Here is a 27,500-nt window from a genome sequence, read left to right on the forward strand (position 1 = left end):
TCCCCGGCCGGGTGGAGATATTTGGGTGCGTCTCCTTTCACGTGTAGCCCCTGTTCACCTAGCAGTGAGTAGGTACGGGACGTAAATCGAGGAGTTGTGACCTTGTTCTCCCGGTGTGGTGTGTGTGCCTGGTCTCAGGCCTATCCAAAGATCGGAAATAATGAGCTCTGAGCTCGTTCCGTAAGGTAACGTCTGGCTGTCTCGTCAGAGACTGCAGCAGATCAAACAGTGAATTACACACAGTGACTCATTCATATGTCGTTACTAAGTTTCTAACATTCCACCATTCACAGTTTCTTATTTGTTTACTATGTATTTGTACTTCATAGTCACTATCACAGATAACAGTAGATCTGGATTTGACACGAAAATCGCCGCGCTGCAGTAACGTACCCAAAGCCGGAGAACTGACCTTAAATTTCAAACCTCGAAATCTCAGCTCCTAGCCAACATGAATCTATGAAAATCACTGTGAAGCAAGCTAACTGTGTTTAATTCAATGCCTGAAAGCGATACCTAAATCCATACAACCGTGTCATTGTACCGCTCAGTTATACGAGTCAAACACGAGAATTTATATAGTACCAGGTGGATGTTTAAATACAACTTTAAGCTTACAGCTGTATTTCAAACACAAAATGCAAATTTTTTATCACTTATAAATTACTTTACATGGTTTTGGCTGTCCACTTGCTCATCTCTTCTTCACACCTGTGAGTTTACGCCTCTTGTCATCACTCTGTGACCGTGTGTTACCTCCTGTGGCGACACCAGGTTTGCGCTTTATTTTTTTTTTTTACATCATTAACGCGAAGAAATATATCGCAGTAGTCACTATCAGTCACTGCCTAGGCATTGTTTCCTACCATTCTAGTCACTATTAATCATTCATCGGTTTGTTGCAGTCACGTTAGTAATCAGGTGAGTTTAACACTTAACAGCACTCCACAGTACACTTCCACGTCACAGTGATGTCAATAACATGTCACTGTTCTTCACCAGTGTCACTATCTTTTCCCAAACTGACTATCTATATGGCACCAGATGTCATAACTGCAGTCATTGCCACCAGTTGCACGCGTCTCGGATTACGTCCCAGTTACAGCCTCTCACTCTGCCATTTTGTGTGACCTCTCATTATATTTCACTGTAGTGTTTCACATTGTACGCCTCAAGTCACCACTAGCAGTTCTTCTCCACTGTACCACTGACTTAACTCCGCATACAACACTCAGCGTCACCCTACACACGTCACGGTTGGATACACCACTCACAATGTTAAATCTGTGTGCATTACACCACTCACAATGTTCACTCCTTATTCACCTCACTGTACTTCATTACTCGCTGCGCAGTGACATCACTAGCGACTGCATCACACACGCGCATAATAACATTTTCATGTGAGCCTCGACACAAGCTCTTCACACTTTCACTGTAAATCCATTGTTGGACAAAACTCTTTCAACAGCATTCACATTTCACTGTTTCATTGTCTCCACAGATATGTAAAAATGCCTGAACATGCACGTAACAATTATAACCCCTCATTCTTGGCTGCAGCGGTATCCCTAGCATGACTGACTTGAACCTAGTGACTGTCACTGCCCGTTGGCTTGAGATTTTGAAATGACTAATTCGCAGTAGACATGGGTGTATACAACTTGCCAAAAATATGTACATAATAATAATAATAATAATAATAATAATAATAATAATAATAATAATAATAATAATAATAATGTTTCCTCCAGGAAACCGAGCCCTTAATCTGGTGCACCTCACAGCCTCCACAAATGCACACGCCTTCCCACTGCTGCGGTATTTAGTAATGATTAGCATTTCCTTAAAAATACTGTATAAAACTTTACAAAATTATAACTTTAACAGTCAGCTGCCGCGTACTACCAGTCGACCGCAGCAGTGGTGGCGCGGCTCCGCACTCCCGTGTCAAATCCAGATCTACTGTTATCTGTGTCACTATGTAAAATTCGCTCACTTCTCCTGTCCTTCCCCTAGATTCTAGACACATTACGTTGTGTACGTTTGAAAGGAAATGAATACGTGATATTATTTGCTTTAGTTTTACTAGATAATTAATTTATTAGACACATCAATATAAGCTCTGTCTGAACTCTAAAGTCTGTAAGCACTAGGCAGTACTCTGCGAGTCTGTGACTGCGTGTCTCTATATTACTCTATAATCTATAGGTTGTGCAATGCATAGAACACATCCGTATCCACACATCCTCTGTAGAGTGCGGATGCGGATGCGGATATAATTTTACCACAAATGCGGATGCGGATATCCGGTACATCTCTAATATATATATATATATATATATATATATATATATATATATATATATATATATATATATATATATATATATATATATATATGGTATATCACCTTGACAATGCATCAATAATTAAGTTTGGTCAAATTAGAAATCTATTTTAGAAAAAAAAAAATTTAGACCTACTAATGTACATTTCAGTTTTTGTGCGACTTGGAGGTTAAGAGCCTATTATTACAATTCATCTTTTTTATTGCCTAATCCTTATCTATATTTTACTTTTCTCGCCAAACTTTTTGAAATCGTACTGTCAATAACGTTAAATTTTCTTCATTAACTCGCCTCTCTACATTGATTTCAAGGGTCTTTTGGTGCAAAATTGTCTTTCATGGAATAGCAATAGAATCTCGGGAAGGTCATTTTGCATCTGAATTAAGTTTAATTCTCCTCACTAATTTCGGAAACTAACATTCTGAAGATAGTCTATAGCAGTAGTTCCCAACCTGTGTTACACATAGTACCACTAGTGATACGCGAAGACCTTCCAGGTGGTACATGAGCACTTTCAGGATCATATGCGATTTTTTGTTAAATTAAATAAATTTATTGCCCCAAAAAATTAGTATTGCCTTACACAAGATAATCTGGGATCGATCAGCAGGCTGAGAAGAAACAGATGTATTCCTTGCATTAAACTGAATTGTGTTTCTTGTAGTTAGTTCATTTGTGTTCTACTTGTGATTGAATTTATATTTGCTGGAATTGAGTTTTCTTTAACCTGGCGGTACACGGTGACTTTACGGGACCTCCAAGTGGTATTCGCTCAAGAAAATTTTGGGAGCCACTGGTCTATAGTATCAATCTTTTTTTTTTTTTTTTCTTCTTCCTTAGCATCACTTTGTGTATAAATCTTGATTTCCACATCCTTTCCCCCCTTCATTATGCTGCGTTAGTACTGCCTGTTTACTTCCTGTGACTATCACTCCTTTGTGTTTTCTCTGCAGCTTTCACACTTTGTTCTCACATTAAAGTTCATAGTTTCAGTGTCATCTAATTTACCACATAAGACTTGAAATACGGCATTTTCATAAAAGATTCTCTCTCTCTCTCTCTCTCTCTCCTACAACATTTTCAAAGATATTTGAAACCCTTATGAAAAAAACATCTAATGCATTATCTGGAAAACAAAAACATTCTAAATCCCTCCCAATATGGTTTTCGGCAAAACAAAAACACTTTTACAGCACTTGATAAATTTTCTAATGATGTGTTTTATGCCATAGATAACAAATCATCAGATGTATCAATCTTCATTGACTTTGCTAAAGCATTTGACAATGTAAACCATAAAATTCTTTTGAACAAAATGCATCAGTATGGAATTCGTGGGCAAATTCTTTTATGGTTCAAAGATTACTTAGCAAATAGAAAACAATATATTATTTTAGATAATGAAAAGTCTTCCACAACAACACCCACACTTGGTGTTACACAAGGTAGTGTCTTAGGTCCCTTATTGTTTCTAATTTATATTAATGACATTTCAAATATTTTTTTCCGGATCTAAAACAATATTATTTGCAGAAGACATGACTATTTACTTGTCAGGTCCAAACCCAGATCAACATATACATAATGCTAATGATGAACTAAAAAATCTTTCTGTATGGTGTCTAAGCAACACTCACTATCAATACAACGGAAACTTACTTCATGCTATTTGCAATAAAACAAACTTTAAATCTTCCCCAGTTATATATAAATGATAAAAAAAAATTTAAGAACTGATAAAATTAAATTTCTTGGTGTTACCTATGATGATTCGTTAACTTTTAAACATCACATAAATAACCTGACCTTGAAAGTATCAAGACACGTTGCTCTACTTTATCAAGTAAAAGAATACATGCCACAAGAAATACTTAAGACCATTTATTGTAATCCAATATGGTGCACAACCTATTCAACTTTTTTTATTCCTTAAATAACAACTCAAGAAAATAGTAAGAATAATAATAAATAGTAATTTCTTAGAACATACAAATCCTCTCTTCAAAGAAACAAAAATGTTAAAACTAGATGACATTACTAAATTAGTTATCGCTACTAACATGTATTCAAATAAGGACAAAATACAGACCCTCCTTCCATCTCATGACCACAACACACGCAATCGTGATAACCTCATCACCCCTTACAAAATTTCAGCACATAGTTTCTTATCTAGGGCCTCATGTATGGAACTCTGTGCCTCTCCAAATTCAGAATGCACCCTGTCACCACATTTAAAAGAAAATTTAAAAACCAGATCTTAGCGACCTACTTATTTGAAATATTACCTCATGCACTACCTTGTATTAAAATCATCAGTATGCTAATGTTATTGTTTCTACCTTGCATATTGGAGAATATTTGATATTCCTATATAATTATATGTATTATTTATTATTGCTATTTATCATATTATCTGTATTATTTATATTCATTATTATTATATCTGTATCTGTAATAACCGCATATTTATTTATATATATTTATTTTGTAACCATGTGTTTATACAATTATTTTTATAAATCATATTAACTATCAATGAGACTGAACTGTATGTACTGTACATGTTGTATCCTTGTTGCCATCTGCCACACTGCATCTATCATTTCTTACCACTTTGCCTAAAAAACTCTGCTTTAAAAAGGCTAACTACATTCACACTATGTATATATCTCCAAATTGTAACTCTTAGTTATTAATAAATGTTCAAATGATTCTCTCTCTCTCTCTCTCTCTCTCTCTCTCTCTCTCTCTCTGTGTAATTTTCTACATCACATATAGTTACCTTCCCCTATCTTAATTTCCATGTTATTTTTTACTCAAAGTTCAATATCAACAATGCCTTTCTCTGTTAGATATAACTGATTTTGTGAGCGAGGGCGTGAGCGCGCGCGCGCGCACACACACACACACACACACACACACACACACACACACACACACACACACAACCACACCGCTTAGTGTAGTGGTTAGCACGCTCGGCTCACAATCGAGAGGGCCGGGTTCGAGTCCCGGTAAGCGGCGAGGCAAATGGGCAAGCCTCAATGTGTGGCCCCTGTTCACCTAGCAGTAACTAGTTACGGGATGTAACTCGAGGGGTTGTGGCCTCGCTTTCCCGGTGTGTGGAGTGTGTTGTGGTCTCAGTCCTACCCGAAGATCGGTCTATGAGCTCTGAGCTCGCTCCGTAATGGGGAAGACTGGCTGGATGACCAGCAGGTCACCGAGGTGAATTACACACCATACTGCAAACAAGAAAATTATTGCACATACACAGTCATGTATACATACGTGTATGTGAATGAGTGTTCTCAAGTACAAAAAAAAATATCGAAACCAGTATTATCTCTCAGTGCAGACAAATGATAATTTGATGATAATTTGAGATGAATTACACACACACACACACACACACACACACACACAAATGTTTTTATAAACATTCATGAAGTCATCCTTCTGGGTGATGAATAGGGGTGGTTGGTTCGCTCCACAAAATATGACCCTTTTATTGTCGTGGAGATTTCATCTAACATCATTTTTCGTGCGAGACAGGAAACAAAAGCGGAATCTTGCGAGGTTCACTGTATCTTGTAACGGAATCACTACAGTATTGCTTTCTCTATGTAAGACATGGTACGTCTTGCTGTGATCGGGATGAAATAAACAATCATCTGAAAGGTAAAGATGATCTAAGGAATTCCACTTAGTTTGATGAGGACACAAGATCTTTGATGACACGCCAAAATAATGAGTGTGTGTGCAAACGTGTCAGGCAAGGCGAGAACCGATAATGGAAGGTGAGAGTGCATCCCAGAAGACCGACAGCAGTGGCGAAAAAATAAGAGATAAAAAAAAATTGGTATAAAAAAGAAAAAAAAATAACGGAAAATGTAAACCAACTTTAAAAGTGACTCGAGAGAGAAATGCTTTTCAAGTCTGGGCTTGATGAAATGTTTCATGCCGGTTGATTCATTCTTGTGGTACCTCTCTCCAGGAAGACGGTTAAGAACTGTCCATTTTGGACCACCTAAGTATCTGACTACACACACACACACACACACACACACACGCACACACACTGCGTAGTGTAGTGGTTAGCACGCTCGACTCACATTCGAGAGGGCCGGGTTCGAATCCCGGCGCGGCGAGGCAAATGGGCAAGTCTCTTAATGTGTGGCCCCTGTTCACCTAGCAGTAAATAGGTACGGGATGTAACTAGAGGGGCTGTGGCCTCGCTTTCCCGGTGTGTGGAGTGTTTTGTGGTCTCAGTCTTACCCGAAGATCGGTCTATGAGCTCTGAGCTCGTTCCGTAATGGGGAAGACTGGCTGGGTGACCAGCAGACGACCGAGGTGAGGTGAATTACACACACACACACACACACACACACACACCGCGTAGTGTAGTGGTTAGCACGCTCGATTCATATTCGAGAGGGCCGGGTTCGAGTCCCGGTAATCGGCGAGGCAAATGGGCAAGCCTCTAAATGTGTGGCCCCTGTTCACCTAGCAGTAAATAGGTACGGGATGTAACTCGAGGGGTTGTGGCCTCGCTTTCCCGGTGTGTGTTGTGTGTTGATGTGGTCTCAGTCCTACCCGAAGATCGGTCTATGAGCTCTGAGCTCGCTCCGTAATGGGAAAGACTGGCTGGGTGATCAGCAGGTCACCGAGGTGAATTACACACCATACTGCAAACAAGAAAATTATTGCACATACACAGTCATGTATACATACGTGTATGTGAATGAGTGTTCTCAAGTACAAAAAAAAATATCGAAACCAGTATATCTCTCAGTGCAGACAAATGATAATTTCCAAGCCAGGAAAGGCTTTCTTTTGCACGATGACAGTGAACTCGTCATGGTGTTTTGAAATCAAATTGTCTGGAATTCACTTATGAGTAAATCGTTTCCTTTCCTGTGCTTTAAGCTTGTAAACAATCAAATGATATTGCTTTCTTCGTAATTGTCAGAAAGGTGAGAAAATCAAATTGTTTTTTAAAGGAACTTACAAGCTTAATTGATCACGATAAAGATACTCGCAGTCTTACTGATTCCTAGTAATGGAAAGATTGACATACATGGGAAATATAAAGTTTTGTGTCCACCATTTAAAAGCGTTTTGTCAAAGCTTAGAAGTCAATAAAGGAGATCCATCTTCCACAGAACTGTCCTTATTAAACTCGAAACATTGCAGACTGTCATTCATCTCTCTCTCTCTCTCTCTCTCTCTCTCTCTCTCTCTCTCTCTCTCTCTCTCTCTCTCTCTCTCAGAGAAAGAGGGAGAATGTTTCGACTTTTCACAAATCCCACTCTCAAGAAAAATAGGATAGTAAATGATATGACATAATTCATTTACCTTTTCCAATCACAAGAGATTTACTCTCTCCAGTAATTTCCAGATGGTTACATGCTTGTCCGATCACAACAAAGGCACCCACATCACACACTTTTTGGGAACAAGTGGAAGACTGAATCGTTTTCCTGGAATATACGGTTTCATCTTTAATTAAAAACGAAACGTCAAAGGGAGGCATTCCGTAAAGAAAGTTCAGCTTGCCCGTGAAGGTCTTTGTTGAGCCTGTAACGCTGCAGACGCCACCCAAAGATTGAGAGAGAGAGAGAGAGAGAGAGAGAGAGAGAGAGAGAGAGAGAGAGAGAGAGAGAGAGAGAGAGAGAGAGAGAGAGAGAGAGAGAGAGAGAGAGAGAGAGAGAGAGAGAGAGAGAGAGAGAGAGAGAGAACCATACACCAGTGGGTTTACTAAGTTTTATCCTTGAATTGTTAAAAGGAAATTTAAATATAAACAGAAATAGACGTTATCCACAAACACGATAACGAACAGGGAAAGTGGTCTCTCTCTCTCTCTCTCTCTCTCTCTCTCACACACACACACACACGGCCCGGTAGCTCAGTGGTTAGAGCGCTGGCTTCACAAGCCAGATGACCGGGGTTCGATTCCCCGGCCGGGTGGAGATATATGGGTGTCTCCTTTCACGTGTAACCCCTGTTCATCTAGCAGTGAGTAAGTACGATATGTAAATCGAGGAGTTGTGTGTGACCTTATTGTCCCGGTGTGTGGTGTGTGCCTGGTCTCAGACCTATCCCAAGATCGGAAATAATGAGCTCTGAGCTCGTTCCGTAGGGTAACGTCTGGCTGTCTCGTCAGAGACTGCAGCAGATCAAACAGTGAATTACACGTGTAACACACACACACACACACACACACACACACACACACACACACACACACACACACACAGATGGATTGCAATTCTTCTCCATGTTCTTATTGAAGAGAAATAAAATAATCATACTTACCGTATTGCACTGCCAGGCTTGAGAGTTTACTACCCAGCAAACAAATCCACGTAGAATCCACGTGCCCACAACGTTGCGTTATCGTTGCAGCCACGTTATATTTCTCCGTGAGTTCAACGTAGATGTGTCGAATCGAAATAACGTGAATACAACGTAGAAATGCACGTGAAAACGTCACTTTTACATCACTTATAGAGCACTTCAGCTGATTTACGTGAACTCAACGTTGCACCCACGTTAGATTTCTCCGTGAATTCAACGTAGATCTGCCTAATAGATGTAATGTGGACACCACGTAGAAATGCACGTGAAAAGGTCACTTACAGAGCACTTATATATATAAAGTAATATTACTTTGAAAATTGAGGATCAATATAAAAAATAAAATAAAAATAGTGACAAACCAAGTGCTTTAAATCGGCCTATACTGTGCTTTTATATAACTGTTGCAGATCACACGGTTATAGATACATAGAGTGGTGGCTCTATGGTGGTCAGCTGTTCTTGCCAGTGATGGACTGGTGGCCACAAGTAGTAAGCCGATTGACCAGAAATTGATTTCACACTTTGCTTTTACCCAATTTCCTTACACTACAATGTGCGATTAAGAAAACTAACGTCACCATCATCTTTCTGAAAAATTTCTGTATTCAACAGGTTTATATGCTATTAAGTGCAATGAAAAAAAAAATGCGCTTAAGTGGGGACTAAATGGAATGGTACACAAAGGTTAATGGGATGCAGCCTATAGCTACATAACTGGGAAATATTGCAGATTCAAGAACAGCACTTGAATAGTGCTGTCCTTTGGCTGTAAATCATTGTTGCTAAGCAACAATGATTTACAGCCAAATAAATGGAAAAATGTTCATGCACTATTTTATTGAATCTTTATTTTACTATATCTACATTTGCTCTTCACTTACTATTATATATCTTATCAAATGCAGGAATTCCAGGGGAAAAATGTGGTGATGCCAGTTTTTTCTCAGTATCAAATAGTAATGTTTGGAAACCGAGTTAGAACAAAGTGTGTGAAATCATCAATTTCTGATCTTTTGGCCATCAGTCCATCTCTGTTGGGAAAAGCTGACCACCACAGGACCAACACTCTATGTATCTATAACTCTGTGCTGCAGATACACATTTTATCAGAATCCACTAATTTATAAGCTCAGTAGGAATATAGACATGATCCTTGGAAAAAAACATATTTGAAGAAAAAAAATTATATTAGCATCTCCTACCCCACAACTAAAAATACGCAGATACACATTTTATCAAAATTCACTAATTTATAGCCTCAGTAGGGAAATAAAGACATAATCCTTTGAAAAAACACATTTGAAGAAAATATGAAAATAGCATCTCCTACCCCACAACTAAAAATACAAGACATCTTAGTACATGGTAAAGAAAGCATTACTAACAGGCCTAATATGGTAGTGATGTAAATGAAAGAGAAAAAAAGAAATACATAATTAATTAAATGAAATAAAAGTAAATACATAACAGAACATAATTTCAATAAGGTTATAAGTTCCATTTCAATAAATAATAATAATAAAAAATAAAAAAATAAAAAAAACACACACACACAAACATAGCTTTGGAGTGAGGTAGAACTTGCATTCTCTTCTTTGTTCACCCACATTCTGAAGCAGCAGCCAGGAAAAGATGGCAGCATGGGTGCAAGGACAGGGACAGCTGGGTGGAGAAAGGTTGCATATTGTAGGGCTTTCCCAGGGTACTGCACACCCTAATTAGCACGTGCCCTTATTTAACCTGTGGCTAGTCATCAGAATCTGATGAATCTTGTATGGAAGTATGACGTCTCTTTGGCTCAGGTTCCTGTGGAGAGAAGCAAAATATATAAATTTGAGGATGTAGACATTTTTGGGGGTATATTAATAAAATGGAAGAAATCATCATTTATATAAACTCGTTCAAGTAATACAAGGATTTTGAAGATGAAGAATGTGTCCATACAGAAATTGAAAAAAAACTTCCAGTTATAGTGTATGGCTCTGAAACATTGATTTCAAATGAGGCACAACAGTCAAGAGCACTTGTATTGGATATCAATTATTGCTAGAGAGGAGTTGTTGAGTGATATATTGGTAGGATAAGAGCAATGACGGTGTACATATATAAAGATGAAGCATGGACACAAGTGGAATGAAATGAAGAATGGCATGAAGGGAAATATAGAATGGTGAAGAGGGGTGAGGAGATGCACTAATTATGAAGTTGAGGGAATATCAAAACAAAGTGAATGAAATTCACTGCTCACCTTGTATCTTGAGCCACCTTTGCTTTTCGGAGCATGCTTCAGGGCCTCTCTAATTTCAGTTTCCACTTCAGATATCTTTGCCTTTGCATGGGTTTTCAAGCATGCTCCTTTAGGTAAAGAAGAAAAAAATATATATGAATGAGAGCAATATATATTTTTAGAGGTTTTGTGTCAGACATGGACCAAAATATATTCACACAAGTATTGATTTGATTCAATAATGTTAAAAAGAAATTATGCAGACTTACTAATGATAACTTTGCAAAGAGGAAGATTAGCAAAGGCTTGCTTCCTCTTTTTTCCCTTCAGGCTATATGTTGACCACACACTATTGGTCCCCAGCTATCGAAAAATCCTGTGAACAGTGTCTCCAAGGCTGTGCCCTCCTAAGGATGACAAATACTGTGTCTGCAACAAATAATAGGGGTACTATGGATATTTCAAAATATACTGTTATTAAACAAAATATTCTTGCATCTATGTAGTAGTATTTAAAATATCCAAAAACATAATCCAAGAAGATACAACTTATTCTTGCCAGTTTATTTTTTAAAAATTTATCAGCTAATTTAGTACACAGGTCAGCCAGCTCCTCCGAGCTGCTCACAGGAGCTGGAAGAACATCCTCCACATCTTCTCTTGACTCTCTTGACTGTTGGATGTTTAGTAGCATCTGCACGTTTTCATCCACAGACTTCATTCGTGTCATTAGCTAGGCCAAAATGGTCCTGAGTGTTCCATCTGGAGGAAGAATGATCTCACAATAACATATTTGGAAACAGAAGTGTTACAAAATGTTCATAGTGAATATTTTTCTCTTTGTGACACACATGAATCAAAGTATACGTATGGTGAAGTCATAGTCTACCTGCAGGTCTTTTTGGGCCAGGATCTGTAGATCCTGACGATGAAGCTGTTAGAAAATTAATGATATATAAGTGTGTGCCTGTACATAACTTTATAGAGTATATCTTTGTCTCCAGGCCCACTTAGGGTGAATATGAATGTATAATTGCATTATAAGTGAATATGAATGTATAGTTGCATTCCATAACTTAATGTTTCAAAGGAAAATTTTTCCCAAAATATCTACTTTACCTTCATCATGAGGCCCACCTGAAGATGTACTGAAATAAAATCAATAATGGCGGATATATTTTTTTAAAACATTTATGAGAGATACGTTACATCATTGTATTATTAGAATCTTCTGAAACCCATATGTCACAGATCCACATGATGGCTTGAACATAATTATCTACAACATATGTGCACGTTTCTTACCTTTTGTTGAACAGGTGCTTTTCCTGAAGCTTTCGTGGGACTTTTGGAGAACTTTCTTGGGAAGAAGTAGCAAACCCATCTGCAAGAAAAAAGTGTTGAAAGAAATGGTAAGCATGAACAGCTTGTATTTGGACAATGGTAAAATTTTTCCAAAAGGCCAAAATTTACATAAACATAAACTTTGATAGTAGATACCTGAAGTGAAACTCTTTTTATACAAAGATGGTTTGGTGTGAATGCTTGAAATTGAAGGTGGAGCTGGAAACATGATAAGAGAAAACTTTTAAGTGGAAGTTCTGATGTCATGGAACTGTGAATAGAGACGACCACATACAGACAAGCATAGTGGCAAAAAAAAATTCTTGCAGTTATAAACTAATCCTTACCATTTACTTCATCATGCTGAGGAGCTTGTGGCAACACAGCTACAGTTGATGCATGACATGTCTCAAGATCATAGTCATCTTCATCTGGACATGTATATAAGTATATTGGTCATAAATATAGATTGGAAATGGACATTATCATCTATTAAAGTTTCACTGATGAACTAGTCATTTAGTATAGCTGTCTCCATAGGTGATTTTTGCAAATTATATAACATAACTATGTAAGAAGTAATGTCATACCATTAGCCTCTTCATCCTCTGAGAATCTAAATTTAGCAGGTCTCTTAGTAGCTATGTGTTCAAGGCCTTCAAAGTCTGTTTCTATAGTACAGGAGCAGGAATCAGAGCAATTACACAAAGGGTTGTGGCATTCACATCCACCCCGTAAAAAAATTAATTAAGGCATAAACAGTGGGCTCCCGCTCACAGTTGATGCGTACAAGTATGTATGTACCATCAAATGATACATTGATATTCATGCTTGTAAGCTTGTTTGTATCCTGCTGCTGGAATATTGTTGTCTGTGCCATGCTGTCAGTAAAGAAAAAAGCCATCACTAGTTGCTGGATTCTTATATAATGGGTAAAGATACTCACTTTGTTGCTTGAGGTGTTCTAAACCTACCAACACGTACACGCCAACAGACCACGTAGGTATGCAGCTTTCTACAGTTCCTGCATAAGTTTCTGAACCTGAAAAAAGGCAAATGCTTACAAAACTCTGAAGCAAACATCAAATCTAAACTAACATAACTACACCTAACATAACATAACCACAACAAAGCTAATTTTACTATAGGTTTGCACAACACTTGTTTCCTGTGTTCATATTATTTTTTTACCTAAGGACACAATGGTAAGGTAAATACTTAAGAAAAAAATGCTCCTTTCTAAATATTAGTTTACAACAGATTATTATATACTTAAAAGAAAATGCTTTATTTGAGAAGTTTGCCATGCTAATCAATCAGGGACAATATGGGCTTCAGTGGGATAAGTACCTCACTCATTTCTTTACCCATGTGGAGTCTTTATGTCCCAACCTCTCGGCAAAATGCATTCCTAGTAGACTCCCAAGGTTAATACTTACAGCTCTATAGAATTAAGTTTGCAGAATATCATACAATACATATAACCTTCCAGAAACCTGTTAAGGAGTGAAAAAAATGAAATAAAAACAGTATTAATAAATTAAATCAACTCATTCTCGCGACGGCCAGCTGCCATAGAGCTGTACGGGTCAGCCTGGTCAGGGTGGGGTTAGCTGATACAGTAATCAAAATACTCATCTAGTTATTTGAAATACTTGCTAACCTAACCTCAATTGAACTGCATTTACGAATTTAATCTAACCACGCTAACCTAATCTAAAACTACCCTAAATGAAATCTAACCTAACCTAACTTCTGAAAGTTGATATAGATTGCAAGACATTTTTCATCCTCAATTATACTTGAAATATAAGTATATACAGTAAATTTCCAGAATACACCTGTCTCAGCGGACAAAGCGGCTGTCTAGCACCGCAGGAACTGTTTTATACGTCCCTAATTTTTTTTTTTTTCAAAAGTAACCACTTAGATATTACACAAAATTAACCTAACCTAACCTACCCTATCCTATCCTAATAGGGGAGATTCGACGCCCTTGACCCCCTGTAAGCATTTAAAAAAATTCAATGTAAAAAAACTCCACATATCTCGGGAACGAATGATTTGCGACACAAAAGGCAAACAACATTGTTTTCTATGTACAGATAAAGGCACCCGATATAACACGTTACCCTTCACCATGAGACTTCTTTTTTTTTTTTTTTTTTGGGGAATAATAACGCTGGTAATATTCCAGGAAAAAAAAAAAAACACCAGTCTTTCGGCAAAGGATAACAATGTGTTATTTCGATCCATATTAGCCGATTCGATAGTTGTTTCCGTCGCAAATCACTATAGATATCACTGTTGGGGGAGCGGTCCACGTGTTGGGTTCTGTGGAGTTTGGAACATTGGACGTTATTTCTGCTGTTAAATTCATGTAACAAATGATCTATTAGCTTACAAAGATACCCAGCAGCATAAGAATGCACAATATCACTAACAAAATTAATACTGTGTACGTACTTGTCCGTATTTCTTCACAATTCTTGTCTCCGTCTGTCGCCTCCGTCTGTATTACAGATTTCATACGCCGCGTTCGTACTCCGAAGTCCGTACTGGTTCAAGCTTGCTGCAGAGGCGCGTTTTCTTACATCTTTTCATCGGCAAACAAAACACAGATACCATATATCTTTACTTTCTACATTTTCATTGTTCTTATTTCTTTTTTTATTTACATTCCAGCAAACCACTTGCACTTTGCACACCACTTTCTCTCCAAGAAGGGACAGCAATTAAGCTTTTTATATTTTAACACGTCATCGATATATTCACGTTTTACATTTTTTTTTTCATGACAGTGCATTCCACAAGGTTCTATATCATCATAGCACAATCAAAAATGGAATTCATAACATGAGAAACACCTTAATAGCTTTGTTTTATGGGTGATCTTCTCCACGTGAGTACGTCAAAATAGCGTAGTGCATGTGTCACAGAAATACTTTTCATTACGGTGCATTCAGTAAATTCCTGTATCATTATCTCACAATGAATTAACATGAAAAACATGAGAATCACCTTAATAGCTTTGTTATATGAGAGATCTTCACGTGAATACAACGTGAAAATAACTTAGTGTGTCACATTAATCCTTTTCAATACTGTGCATCTAATAAGTTTCTGTACCTTCTCCACGTGAATACAACGTGAAAGTCACGTCACTTAGAATCTTTTTCATTACGGTGCATTTAATAAGTTTCTGTACCTTTTCCACGTGAATACAACGTTAAAGTCACGTAGTGTGTCACTTAGAATCCTTTTCATTACGATGCATTCAATAAGTTTTTATATCATCATCGCACAAAGAATTAACATTGAAAACATGAGAATAACCTTAAAAGCTTTGTTATATGGATGACCTTCTCCACGTGGATACAACGTGGAAACGACGTACATGTTTCACATAAATACTTTTCATTACTGTGCATTCAAAAAGTTTCTGTATCATCATCACACAAAAATAATTAACGTTGAAAAAAAACAACAGAGAAATACCTAAATGGCTTTGTTATATGGATGTCCTTCTGCACATCAATACCACGTGAAAATAACTGTGTCACATAAGTCAGATAGATTAATTTCTCCACGTGAATACCACGTGCTCCATACGTAGAAAATTTAATTCACCTCATTTTCACCATGACGCAACGTGGAAATAACGTAGTGTGTTTGCTGGGTAACAATTCCTTTGTGTAAGACAATATAAGGGAACCTTCGGTACATTTCACATTGTGGCTTGCATATTGTCAAGCCAACTTAGTTTATACAAAACACTGAAGCCATGTGGACACTTAAAAATATTCTGTTAAATTTCATTGAAGATGGAATTACATTGTTATATTGATCGTTTCTGTTTATCATTTCGTTGTCTTGCCCCTTACATTTAACAGACTCTTGTCCAAGTTTTGTAGGTTGGTTTTCAAGGAAGTTTTCGAGATTCTAGTGTTAAATTCAGAAACGATTTTGCATCATAACAGGAAAACCACACATGAGGAACACTACCAATGATGCCTGTGGCCTTACAAAATAGTCCTTATGCAAAGTGTAAAGCCTTATAAAACAGGTTGGAAGACGTCTTTTGTTATTAAGTATATTACAAATGGAGAAAAAGCCATAGTTTCATACTAATCTGCAGTAATACATCTCATAAATGTTTTCGTGAGGTACAATATTTCTTTTTGTTCTGCTCTCGCAATAAGTGTTGTAAAAGCTACAAAGTCAAAGCCATGCGTCTTTCATTATTATTGTGCGCTTGTCACTGCATCATGTACGTACAATTGCAGTCATTTCCTTGCCTCTCTGCCTCGGCGTTAGAGGTAATGAGGATCCCAGTTATAATTATGAGGTGGAAGAATCATTTTAGCAGTGGGGAGGCTGTGTTGATAGAGGGGAAACAATGAAGACGTTAGAGAGAAAGGAACCGTCTGTCATCCCCCTCGCAGACAATGCCGTGGCAGCCAATATATGTTCTGTCCCCGCCATCCACAATGAGCACAAGGCGTAATCACTAGGGAGTATATGAGACCTCACTTGCTTCCCCTCACAATACAAAGCTTGCCATTATTTTGTCGCGGAGACATAAATATTAGGACAGGGGGGAATAATGCATTTCTTGTCTTCTATGTCTGTCTCAGCTGAAATAGAAAAATCAATATTGAAAAGCAGTTTTGATTTGTGTTTATATTTTTCTGCTTCTCTTTATGAATAGTTGAGTTTCCATGAAAGGATTATATACTGAATTTTTTTTTTTTTTCTTCTTTTTGCGAGTAAGTCCGTTCATGCAGTTTATCGTTTTACATTTGTGTTGGACTTTGAATACAAAATACAGCTTTAGATATTTAGATAAATGTAAAACACCGCACGGCGATTAATACTCGATGTCCCCAGCAATATCTTAGCTCCCAACACTGTCGTCATGTTTTAAAAAGGGAGTCTTGTAATGCGGAATTTTTGTTACCTAAAATTGCTTAATGTAAAATACACTCAAAACTTTGGTACTCTCATAATTCTCAATGACTTCCTGTGAGTTTTTCTTCTTCACATGCATTTCATCATATATTTCTTTGATAATGTTTACATTTTATTTTTGTTTGTGTATTTTAGATTTCTCTAGTGAATCGGTGTGTGTGTGTGTGTGTGTGTGTGTGTGTAATTCACCTCGGTCGTCTGCTGGTCACCCAGTCAGTCTTCCCAATTACGGAGCGAGCTCAGAACTCATAGACCGATCTTCGGGTAGGACTGAGACCACAACACACTCCACATACCGGGAAAGCGAGCCCACAACCCCTCGACTTACATCCCGTACCTATTTTACTGCTAGGTGAACAGGGGCCACACATTAAGAGGCTTGCCCATTTGGCTCGCTGCTTCCCGGGACTCGAACCCGGCCCTCTCGATTGTGAGTCGAGCGTGCTAATCACTACACTACGCTCTATAGAGAGAGAGAGAGAGAGAGAGAGAGAGAGAGAGAGAGAGAGAGAGAGAGAGAGAGAGAGAGAGAGAGAGAGAGAGAGGCCCGTAGGAAATTCAGTAGAGAATTTTGATACTTATTGTGTGTGTGTGTGTGTGTGTGTGTGTGTGTGTGTGTGTGTGTGTGTGTGTGTATGTATGTATGTGTGTGATTCACCTCGGTCGTCTGCTGGTCACCCAGCCAGTCTTCCCCATTACGGAGCGAGCTCAGCTTCGGGTAGGACTGAGACCACATCAACACACAACACACACCGGAAAAGCGAGGCCATAACCCCTCGAGCGTGCTAACCAGTGCACTACGCGGTGTGTGTGTGTGTGTGTGTGTGTGTGTGTGTGTGTGTGTGTGTGTGTGTGTGTGTGTGTGTGTGTGTGTGTGTGTTCTGCCTCGATGTAAAAGCAAAATTGTATTGTGTTGTGTAAGTGAATTATTATGTCATGTATTCAAAACTTATTCCATATTCTTCCCTTGGTACGAATGATTAATGTTTCTGTGGTTTTTCCTTTCATATTCTCTTTATATGCATTTAATCTTACTCTTCCTATAAGTATTGTCATTATTATTTTCCTATTATTTCTGTCCTCATCTATTTTCATATTCTTAAGTTATAGAAATTTACGTCACCTTTCCACACACTTGGCAGGAAGTGATACTCTCGTCAGTCTTGAGAACTGCACAGGAACTGTGCCTAATGGACCTTTGTATCCTTATTCCAAAATATTCTCATGACTTCTTTCCCATCCCAGGCTATTACTTACCAGATCAGAGCAAGAATTATAGTGCCGTCGCTTTCCCTGTAGATATTTCAAATTTTAGCCTCTTTTTTTTTTTTTCTCCAGGTAAATTACGTATGCATTTTATGGTCACGAGGATGAAAACTGTACCACCGATATTTTTTGAGGTTCCGAAAGGCTTAGCTTACTTCACCTTCGCTGTATAAAATCAAGATGAACTCCACAGACAATTTCAGGTGTTAAATCTTATCATAATTAATTGTCGTACTAATATCAGAGCTCATTCCAATCTTATGATTGGTTCCGGTTCAGCATTTTGTTACTTTCTGTTAAGATATTGAACACTTCGATATGATACAGTTTACTGTCCACAATTTCATCGCTCATTATCTGTGGATCCATTCTGAGTGACGAGTGATTATTTCTTTTGCTTGCCATTAAATTGAAAATATCTAATCGATACGAATGACGTCTCCCTTCATTGGCACTCCATCTTCATCCACTACACTGGCGGTGCTGTTTGAGAACCAGTGTGAGTCTCGATTTGATCTCCGAAATCAAAGAAGCTACAAGAAGCTATCAGACTAGCTACACGTGGCAGTTTATATATTTGTCTAATCTTCTCTTAAAGCACTCTACTGACTTACCACTAACAAACTGATTACTGAGTCCTTTCCATTCATCTGTCACTCTATTTGGAAACCAATTCCTTCCCATCTCTTTCTTAAACATATTTTTCTTGTTTTTTTTTTTTCAAGCTGGAATTCGTTGTTTCTGGTTTGATCCTGGTTAATGATCCCAAGAATTGCTTATGCTCCCTTTGTTTTAGCTCCTATACTGCTTAAAGACATTTATCTTTCCTATAATGTGAGGATCAGAACTGTACAGCATAATCTACATAGGGTCTGAACAACGTCAAATACAACTTTAATATTATTTCGTGATTTATATTTTTAACAGTCCCGAAGATTAATTTTAGTAACCCATTTGCCTAATTTCTAGTCTCTATGCATTGATTTCTTAGACAGAGATCGGAACTAATTATAACTGCTAAATCTATTATATTGTGTGGCTTTCCTCTACCTACGCTAAGTATTTTGCATTTGTTAATGTTAAACTGCATTTGCCATCTGTATGTCTATTCGTTAATCCTGTCCAAATCTGCCTGCAAGGCGATGGCATCCGAATCTGACCTAATTTATCTACCTATCTTCCTGTCCTCTGCAAATTCACTAATATCAGATCTCCAGTCCACTCCATCCAGAAGATAACCTGTTTGTCTTCCGTTGCTGCCATCTTTGTGGAGGAGCTGTTCACTTTTCTTAGTTATCAGAATGATTTAATACTGATGGATATTAGCCTCAGTGTTCTTTTTTCATGTTCCTAGAATTTTTTTTTTTTCTTTTAAGCCCATTTTTTATGATTTATTCTTTGGTGAAAGTGAGTTTGGTCACTTTCCATCACATCACTGGAATCTGGTGTGTCAGGTAACACACAATGATACTGCAGGTGCATCTTGTGCTCTCCTCTTTGTTAATCACTGAATAGTTCTGGCTTCTCCACTTGTCTGTTCCGCTCGCCACGCTTTGCAAAGCCGGTGGCGACGGACGTTATTTCAAAAAATTATTATTGGTTTTTATTTATTATTTATAGCTTTCACGCCGTAATGTTAAAACAGTTAACATTTTTCTTATTTGATATGAAATAAACTTCTTTTATTTTTCAGATAATGAATACTATAAAGTTGATTCAACACTTTTAGTAATTACGCTCATGTGGGAATACACGAGCGTGCTTTCGCTGCTCTAGAGAGAGAGAGAGAGAGAGAGAGAGAGAGAGAGAGAGGCCTGTAGGAAATTCAGTAGAGAATTTTGATACTTGTTGTTTTGAAATTTTTTGATGTATTTTTTATTGTCTTGCAAGAAAGTGATTAGAACTAAAAGGTTAGGATGTCATGTTCTGCCTGACTACCAAAATGCATACATGTATTTGTACTTAAACTAACACAAAATAGAATTACAAAATGAATAATTTTAATTTGAGTAATAAAATAAAATATTTAGATAAACAATCTAACTAATGGAGTTGTGACATCAATTATCTCGTCTACTCTTAACTTCCCTTGCATTGCAAGCATTGCTCTTGCTGTTGCTGCTGTTGCTGCTGCTGCTGCTGCTGCTGCTGCTGCTGCTGCTGCAGCTGATGATGATGATGATGATGATGATGATGATGCTTTTCCAGTGTTGTGCGAAACATTGCGACATAGTCTGTGCTTGTTTCCGGTCTTTTTTCTCTTGTTTTCTCACATTAACTTTGTTTCCTTCTTTCATTTTTTTCTTGCTTTTCTTCAACTCAACTATCGTTTTTTATTACTTCTTCCAGTCGTGTGTTTGAAAGAATCTGCATTAATTTTGCTTACTGATATGTTAAGAAAAAAAAAGTGGTGCGCTAGTGTATTGATGAAGAACAAAACGTAAAGAGACGAATGAGAATGTTGCTTGTGACGAGAATGTATCATTGGCGCAGAAAGAAACTGGAGTCTAGTTAGGTAATGAATGATCCTTAACAGTCACACTTGTCTGTTAGAAACACATTTTTAAGCATCCAGTGTCTTACTTATTTTGACTTACAGTATTTACAGTGGCCTGGGCAGGTAGTGTGGACTCATTTTTCATGAAATCAATTATTAAGGAATGATGAGTGAAAAGATTCCATCAAAATGCAGACATGAGACTAGAGAAGAATGAAAGCTGATGATGACTATGTTGGTGAGGAGAGCGCGCGTTTGAAGGTTTGATCGACGACTACTTCACTACTTAAGAGAGTGTTGATATTGAATGTAAACTAGATAAATTGATAAAGGAGAATATGGAAATGAAAGAGAATGAAGAACAGGAAAAAGAGTTTATAAAACTGAGAGAAAGGATAAAAAAGTGGAAGAAAATGAAGCTAGGCTAAGAGCGGAAAACGAAGAACTAAAAAGGAAGTAGCTAACTACAAAAGCAGATGGAAGAAGGACTCGGTAAAGCCGAGAAAGAAAAGAGAAGCTGAAAGATCTAGTAAACAAGGAAGAGGAAAGAGTACAGAACGTGATTAAAAAAGAAGTACAAGCATGGAGAGTCCAAGATAAGAAAGATAAGGCTGATTTTCAGGAGGTGATTCAAGAACAACTTAAAGAAAAAGAAGAAAATATGACAAACAAAATGATAGGAGTCCTCAAGACAAAAGAAAATCTAGTTAGAGAAATTGCAGAAAAAAGAAGAGTGTAGTCGTATTTGGAATAAAAGAAAAAAATATAAAATATAGACCAAAAAGAAAAAGAAGAAATGAAATCAGTCAAAGACCTACTGAAGAATCTAAACGACGAAGATAGGCAGAACTTGGAAGAGGAAGTAGAAGAAATAAACAGAATGGGACCATATCAAGAAGGAAAAACGAGACCAATTAAAATACTACTAAAATCACAAGCAGCAACAGAAGAAATATTATATAGAACAACAAAACTTAGAGAAACAGAAGGCTGCAAGGATATCTATATAAAGAAAAATAGAAATGAGGAAGAAAGGAAGAGATACAATGAACTGGCAGCAGCAGTAAGGAAAAAAATAATGAAAGGTCAGAAGAGGAAAAAGGCATTTTTGGAGAATTCTAGGAGACAGGATAAGGAAATGGTATATAAACGAGAAGGAAGAGAAAAAAGTGGAACAAGTTTAACTAAAAATGATAAAGGCAAAAGACTAAAAATGATGTATACGAACATAGACGGGGTTTTATCAAGTAAATTAGAATTAAGAGATTACATAAAGAAAGAAAATCCAGATATTGTATGCCTGGCTGAAACAAAACTAAATGAGGCAATCAAAATAGACTTGGATAATAGGTATAATGTATGGAGAAGAGACAGAGTGGGTAAAGGAGGAGGAGGAGTCATGATAATGTTAAGGAAGGAGATAGTGATAAACCAAGTGGAATGTGGGGAAGGAAAAGCAGAAGTATTGTATGTTAAGATGCATATTAATAAAAAAGAGTTAACAATCATTGTAACATATGTGCCACCAAAACAAATTCATGGACCAATCAAGAATATAAAGACATGATAGATGACACAATAAGGAGTCTAACGAGAATCGTTAAAGAAAGGAGAAAAGTGATATTAGTAGGAGATTTCAACTGTAAAGAAGTGGACTGGGAAAATTATGAAAGTGGTATGGGGAAGAAGCCTGGGAGAAAGATTCTTGAACCTAATGATAGACAATATGATGGACCAGAGAGTAAAGGAATGCACAAGATTCAGAGGAAACGACGAGCCGGCGAGATTGGACCTAGTTTTTACAAGGGGTATACAAATGAATGATGATATAAGATATAAGTGCCCATTGGGAAAGAGTGACCATGTAATATTAGAAATAGATATAGAAGAGGGAAAGGAAGATAGAGACGATTCATACAAAGGAGACCGATTAAATTACAGAAAGGCTGATATTGAGAATCTCAAGAACTATTTTAAAACGTAAACTGGGAGGAGATGGAAAACTCAGAGACAATGCAAGAGAAATATAACTTATTTTTGGAAATATACAAAACAGGAGTCAGGGAATATGTCCCAAAATATAGACCTAAAGAAGAAGGAAAGAAAGATTGGTTTAATGCAAGGTGTGCTAGGGCAAAGGAGAAAAGAGATGGAGCATGGAAAAGGTGGAGGAGAAATAGAAATCCAGTAAATAAGGAAAACTTCAAGGCAGCGAGAAATGAATATGTTAAGGTGAGGAAGGAAGAGGAAAAGAACTTTGAAAAGGACATTGTCGAAAAATGTAAGGAGCAACCAAAATTGTTCTATAGATTCATAAATGGAAAAATTAGGCAAAAGAAACAATAGAAAGGTTAAAAGGAGAGAACGGGATGGTGGAAGACCCAAAAAGTATGGCAGAACTATTAAATAATAAATTCCAGGAGGTCTTTACTAAGGAATCCAAATTTGAAAGGCCACAGGGTAATAGAGACAATCTATATGAAAGAGATTAAAGTAACCAAGCTTGAAATAAAAGAGTTAATGAAGGAACTGGATGAAGAGAAGGCAATGGGACCAGATGAAGTCTCAGGCAGAATACTGAAAGAATGTAGGGAAGAACTAGCAAGTCCTATATACAACATCATAAAATGCTCAATAGAAAATGGAACAGTACCAGTAGAATGGAAAAGAGCTGAGGTGGTTCCCATATATAAGAGCGGAAGGAAGGAAGAACCTTTAAATTACAGACCGGTATCACTAACTAGTGTAATATGCAAGATGTGTGAAAGAATAATAAAGAAACAATGGATCGAGTTCCTTGAAGACAACAAATTAATATCAAATAGCCAATTTGGTTTTAGAAAAGACGGTCTTGTGTAACTAATTTATTGAGTTTCTATTCTAGAATAGTTGATAGAGTACAAGAGAGAGGATGGGTTGACTGTATTTATTTGGATTTAAAAAGGCGTTTGACAAAGTGCCACATGCAAGATTACTATGGAAGTTAGAGGAGAAGGGTGGCTTAAAAGGAAGCACATTGAGATGGATAGAAAATTATTTGAGGGAGAGAAATAAGGACGGTAGTTAAAGATATGAAGTCCAAGTGGAGAGCAGTAGAAAGCGGAGTGCCACAGGGGTCAGTATTGGCACCAATACTTTTCCTCATTTATATTAACGACATGCCAGAAGGAGTGAACAGCTACATAAATCTGTTTGCAGATGATACGAAACTGTGCAGAGTTATAAAGCAAAAGAGGATTGTGAAATACTGCAAGAAGACCTAAATAAGATCTGGGAATGGAGTAAAAGTGGGAAATGGAATTCAATGTGAACAAAAGCCATGTCATGGAAATGGGAAAGAGTGAAAGACGACCTGTGGGAATCTATAAGATGGGAGATGGAGTAGAACTGGAGAAAGTAAAAAGGAAAAGGACTTAGGAGTGACGATGGAAGAAAACAATCAACCAGTAAGCCATATTGATAGAATTTTTAGAGAAACATATAATTTGCTAAGGAATATTGGAGTAGCATTTCACTACATGGACAAAGAAATGATGAAGAAATTGATAAGTACTATAATAAGACCCAGATTGGAATATGCAGGAGTAGTGTGGACCCCTCATAAAAAAAACACATAAGGAAATTGGAGACTACAAAAATGGCTACAAGAATGGTTCCAGAATTTGAAGGGATGACATATGAGGAGAGACTAAAGGCTATGGATCTACCAACTCTGGAACAAAGAAGGGAGAGGAGACCTGATACAAGTTTATAAATTGATCAACGGAATGGACCAAGTGGATAATGAGAAACTGATCCTGAGAGAAGAATATGACATCCGAAGCACAAGATCGCATAGTAAAAAGCTGAGAAAAGGAAGATGTCTGAGAGATGTTAAAAATATAGTTTCCATGCAAAGATGTATTGAGACGTGGAACAGTTTAAATGAAGAAGTAGTGTCTGCAACGAGTGTGCATACTTTTAAAGTAAGATTGGATAAGTGTAGATATGGAGACGGGGCCACACGAGCATAAAGCCCAGGCCCTGTAAAACTACAACTAGGTAAATACAACTAGGTAAATACACACACACACACACACACACACACACACACACACACACACACAGCCATCTTTCTGAGTGGAGGTTAATATTATATGATTTGCCGGAATTCTCTTTCATGACCCTGACTGTGTTCTGTGATGCAGAAAGGTTTTTCTTCCTTCTTTCTAAAGAATTTCCGTTTCATTCTTATTTGATTATTACCTTGTGTAATAGTTACACTTCTCCACGTAAATATCTTGGCATTACAGCAGCAGTGTCTCACCGCTCTGGAAAACGTTGTAAAAACTGTACCAGGATTTCGTTCATGTCGGTATGGTGTTGCAACACCTCGCACATGAATTTTGTTAATAACATTAACATCATATTTCAAATTTCTATCCTGTAATGATGATAGCTTTACATTATGATTTTTTTTATTATCAATAACATGATTACACTTTTTATTCTTTAACTTTTCACTTCAACTACTTTTGGTACACCCCTCTCCCCCCACACACACAAAATACATAATATTAAATTCAACACCGCCTATAACTACGTGGCGTGCATACCTTATCAAGAGACACACCAAACATCAGACTAACTACTAGTCAAATATTAATGGCCCAGAGTTGGCAGTTGGAGAAAAACCTTTTGCGAGTAGCAACGCTAATATTCAGGGATTCTTTACTTAAATCCATACACATATATCATTTTCACTAATCATTCAGGTGTCTTGCCAGGCAACTCGAGCGAAAACTTTATTGGAGATTGTTGCATTTTTTTTCTTGTTCTGTCATTATTCTGTTAAAATAAGAGTAGTTGTTGTTGTAGTAGTAGTTGTAGTTGTAGTAGTATAGCAGTAGTAGTGGTAGTAGTAGTAATGGTATTAGTAGTACCAGTAGCAGTGCGCAATACTATTAGTAGGTATAGAAGAAGCAACAACACAGTAAGCAGTAGCACTAGTAGTAAGTGTCAAAAATATTTTGAAGGAGGAATATTTTAGTATTAAGAAGCATTAAATAAAAATGAATAAATAAAAATGCTGCATCTAGTTCTAGTAAGGAATACAACTCCGGCACACATTACGTCACATAATATTAGATATGGGACGGCAATGGTATTATCTTAAATATTAGTTACATCATTTAAGTAACTACATCAGTCTGCCCTCTATTACAAGAAACTTAATTGTTTCGAATCGCGTAACGTTGGTTCAAAACTTAAAATCGTGAGGCCAGCGACTAAGCGTGTCAGCAGATACTAACAAGGTCTGGCATCGACAACACTTCTGTACCAAAACTTGAGGGTTAAGTCTATCATCTATCATAATGCCTATCTCCGCGCCACGGACACCCAACGTCGCAAATTAAACACCTTCTTAGTATCTGTACCGTGTCTTGAGTAGTGTTATGTGGGGCAGGAGATGGATCAGCAAGTATGAGTTACATGTACATGTCGTTACGAAGCCGGACGATACCAAACCTTAAGCTCAGTTATAATTTTTTTGGTGCAACACAATTCATCATGTGCACAACGGTTCCATATTCTTTTTCTCTTTTTTTCTCTCTCTCTTTTGTTTTCTCTCTCTCTCTCTCTCTCTCTCTTTCTCTCTCTCTTTCTCTCTCTCTCTCTCTCTCTCTCTCTCTCTCTCTCTCATCTTTATCTATCTTTTTATATAAATATATATATATATATATATATATAAAAATATATATTTATAAATATATATGTATTTTTCTATTTTAGGAACTAATTTCTTCTTTATCCGTTTCTTCATATAAGGAAGCACATATTTATCCAATGTGTATGTGTGTGTATGTGTGTGTGTGTGTGTGTGTGTGTGTGTGTGTGTGTGTGTGTGTGTGTGTTATGTAGAAAGAGCACTGGCAAGAGTAACAAAACTTGTAGTAAAAACAGGGCTCTATGAAGAGTCTGGACATACAGAGTCGGAAGCGTCAGCCAAACCAGAGGACAAGTGTTTTGAAACCTCCCTCTTGAAAGAGTTAAAGTCGTAAAAAAGTGAAAATAAAGACGCAGGCCGAGAGTTAACCGGAGAAAGGGGTGAATGATTGAGAATACTGGTCAACTCTTGCATTATAGATGTGGCCAAAATAAAGGTAAGAAATTTTTTTAGACTTGTACAGTGGGGCCACGGGAGGAAGGAAAGAATGCAGCTAGTAAGATCAGAAGAGCAGTTGGCATGAAAATGGTTATAGAAAATAGCAAGAGATGCAACAGTGTGGCGATGAGAGAGACAAAAGAAATTCAGTTAGAGGAGAGGAGTTAATAAAACGAAAAGTTTTTGATTTCATCCTCTCTAAAAGAACTCTATGTGTGGAATTCCCTAATGCATGTGAAGCATACTCCATACATGGATGGATAAGGCCCCCTGTACAGAATTAGAAGTTCGGAGGTGAGAAAAATTGGCAGAGACGACTCAGAAAACCTAACTTCA

At 37.3% G+C, this 27,500-nt stretch overlaps 2 protein-coding genes across 4 annotated transcripts in view; one reads left to right on the forward strand and one right to left on the reverse strand.

Annotated features, from left to right (window-relative positions):
- LOC123517206 (fat-like cadherin-related tumor suppressor homolog) overlaps positions 1-27,500 on the forward strand; it is a 141,458-nt gene that overhangs the window by 85,521 nt on the left and 28,437 nt on the right. The gene's annotated exons all lie outside the window — the stretch shown is intronic.
- On the reverse strand, positions 8,560-14,835 carry LOC123517168. Of its 3 annotated transcripts, XR_006678414.1 has the most exons (9): positions 14,752-14,835; positions 13,232-13,327; positions 12,442-12,504; positions 12,247-12,325; positions 12,061-12,089; positions 11,831-11,875; positions 11,211-11,703; positions 10,963-11,069; positions 8,560-10,520 (listed from the first exon to the last, which is right to left on the reverse strand). XR_006678414.1 is itself a non-coding variant. In XM_045277153.1 (7 exons), exons 1-7 carry the CDS (start codon positions 14,813-14,815, stop codon positions 11,675-11,677), a joined length of 405 nt encoding a protein of 134 aa, XP_045133088.1. In that variant the 5' UTR covers positions 14,816-14,835; the 3' UTR covers positions 8,560-11,674. The 3 variants fall into 3 exon arrangements, 1 of the variants encoding a protein (XP_045133088.1); XR_006678413.1 differs by having other exon boundaries at positions 8,560-11,069; XM_045277153.1 differs by having other exon boundaries at positions 8,560-11,703.

Source organism: Portunus trituberculatus, chromosome 41 (genome assembly GCF_017591435.1).
Source record: "Portunus trituberculatus isolate SZX2019 chromosome 41, ASM1759143v1, whole genome shotgun sequence".
Taxonomy (NCBI): Eukaryota; Metazoa; Arthropoda; class Malacostraca; order Decapoda; family Portunidae; genus Portunus; species Portunus trituberculatus.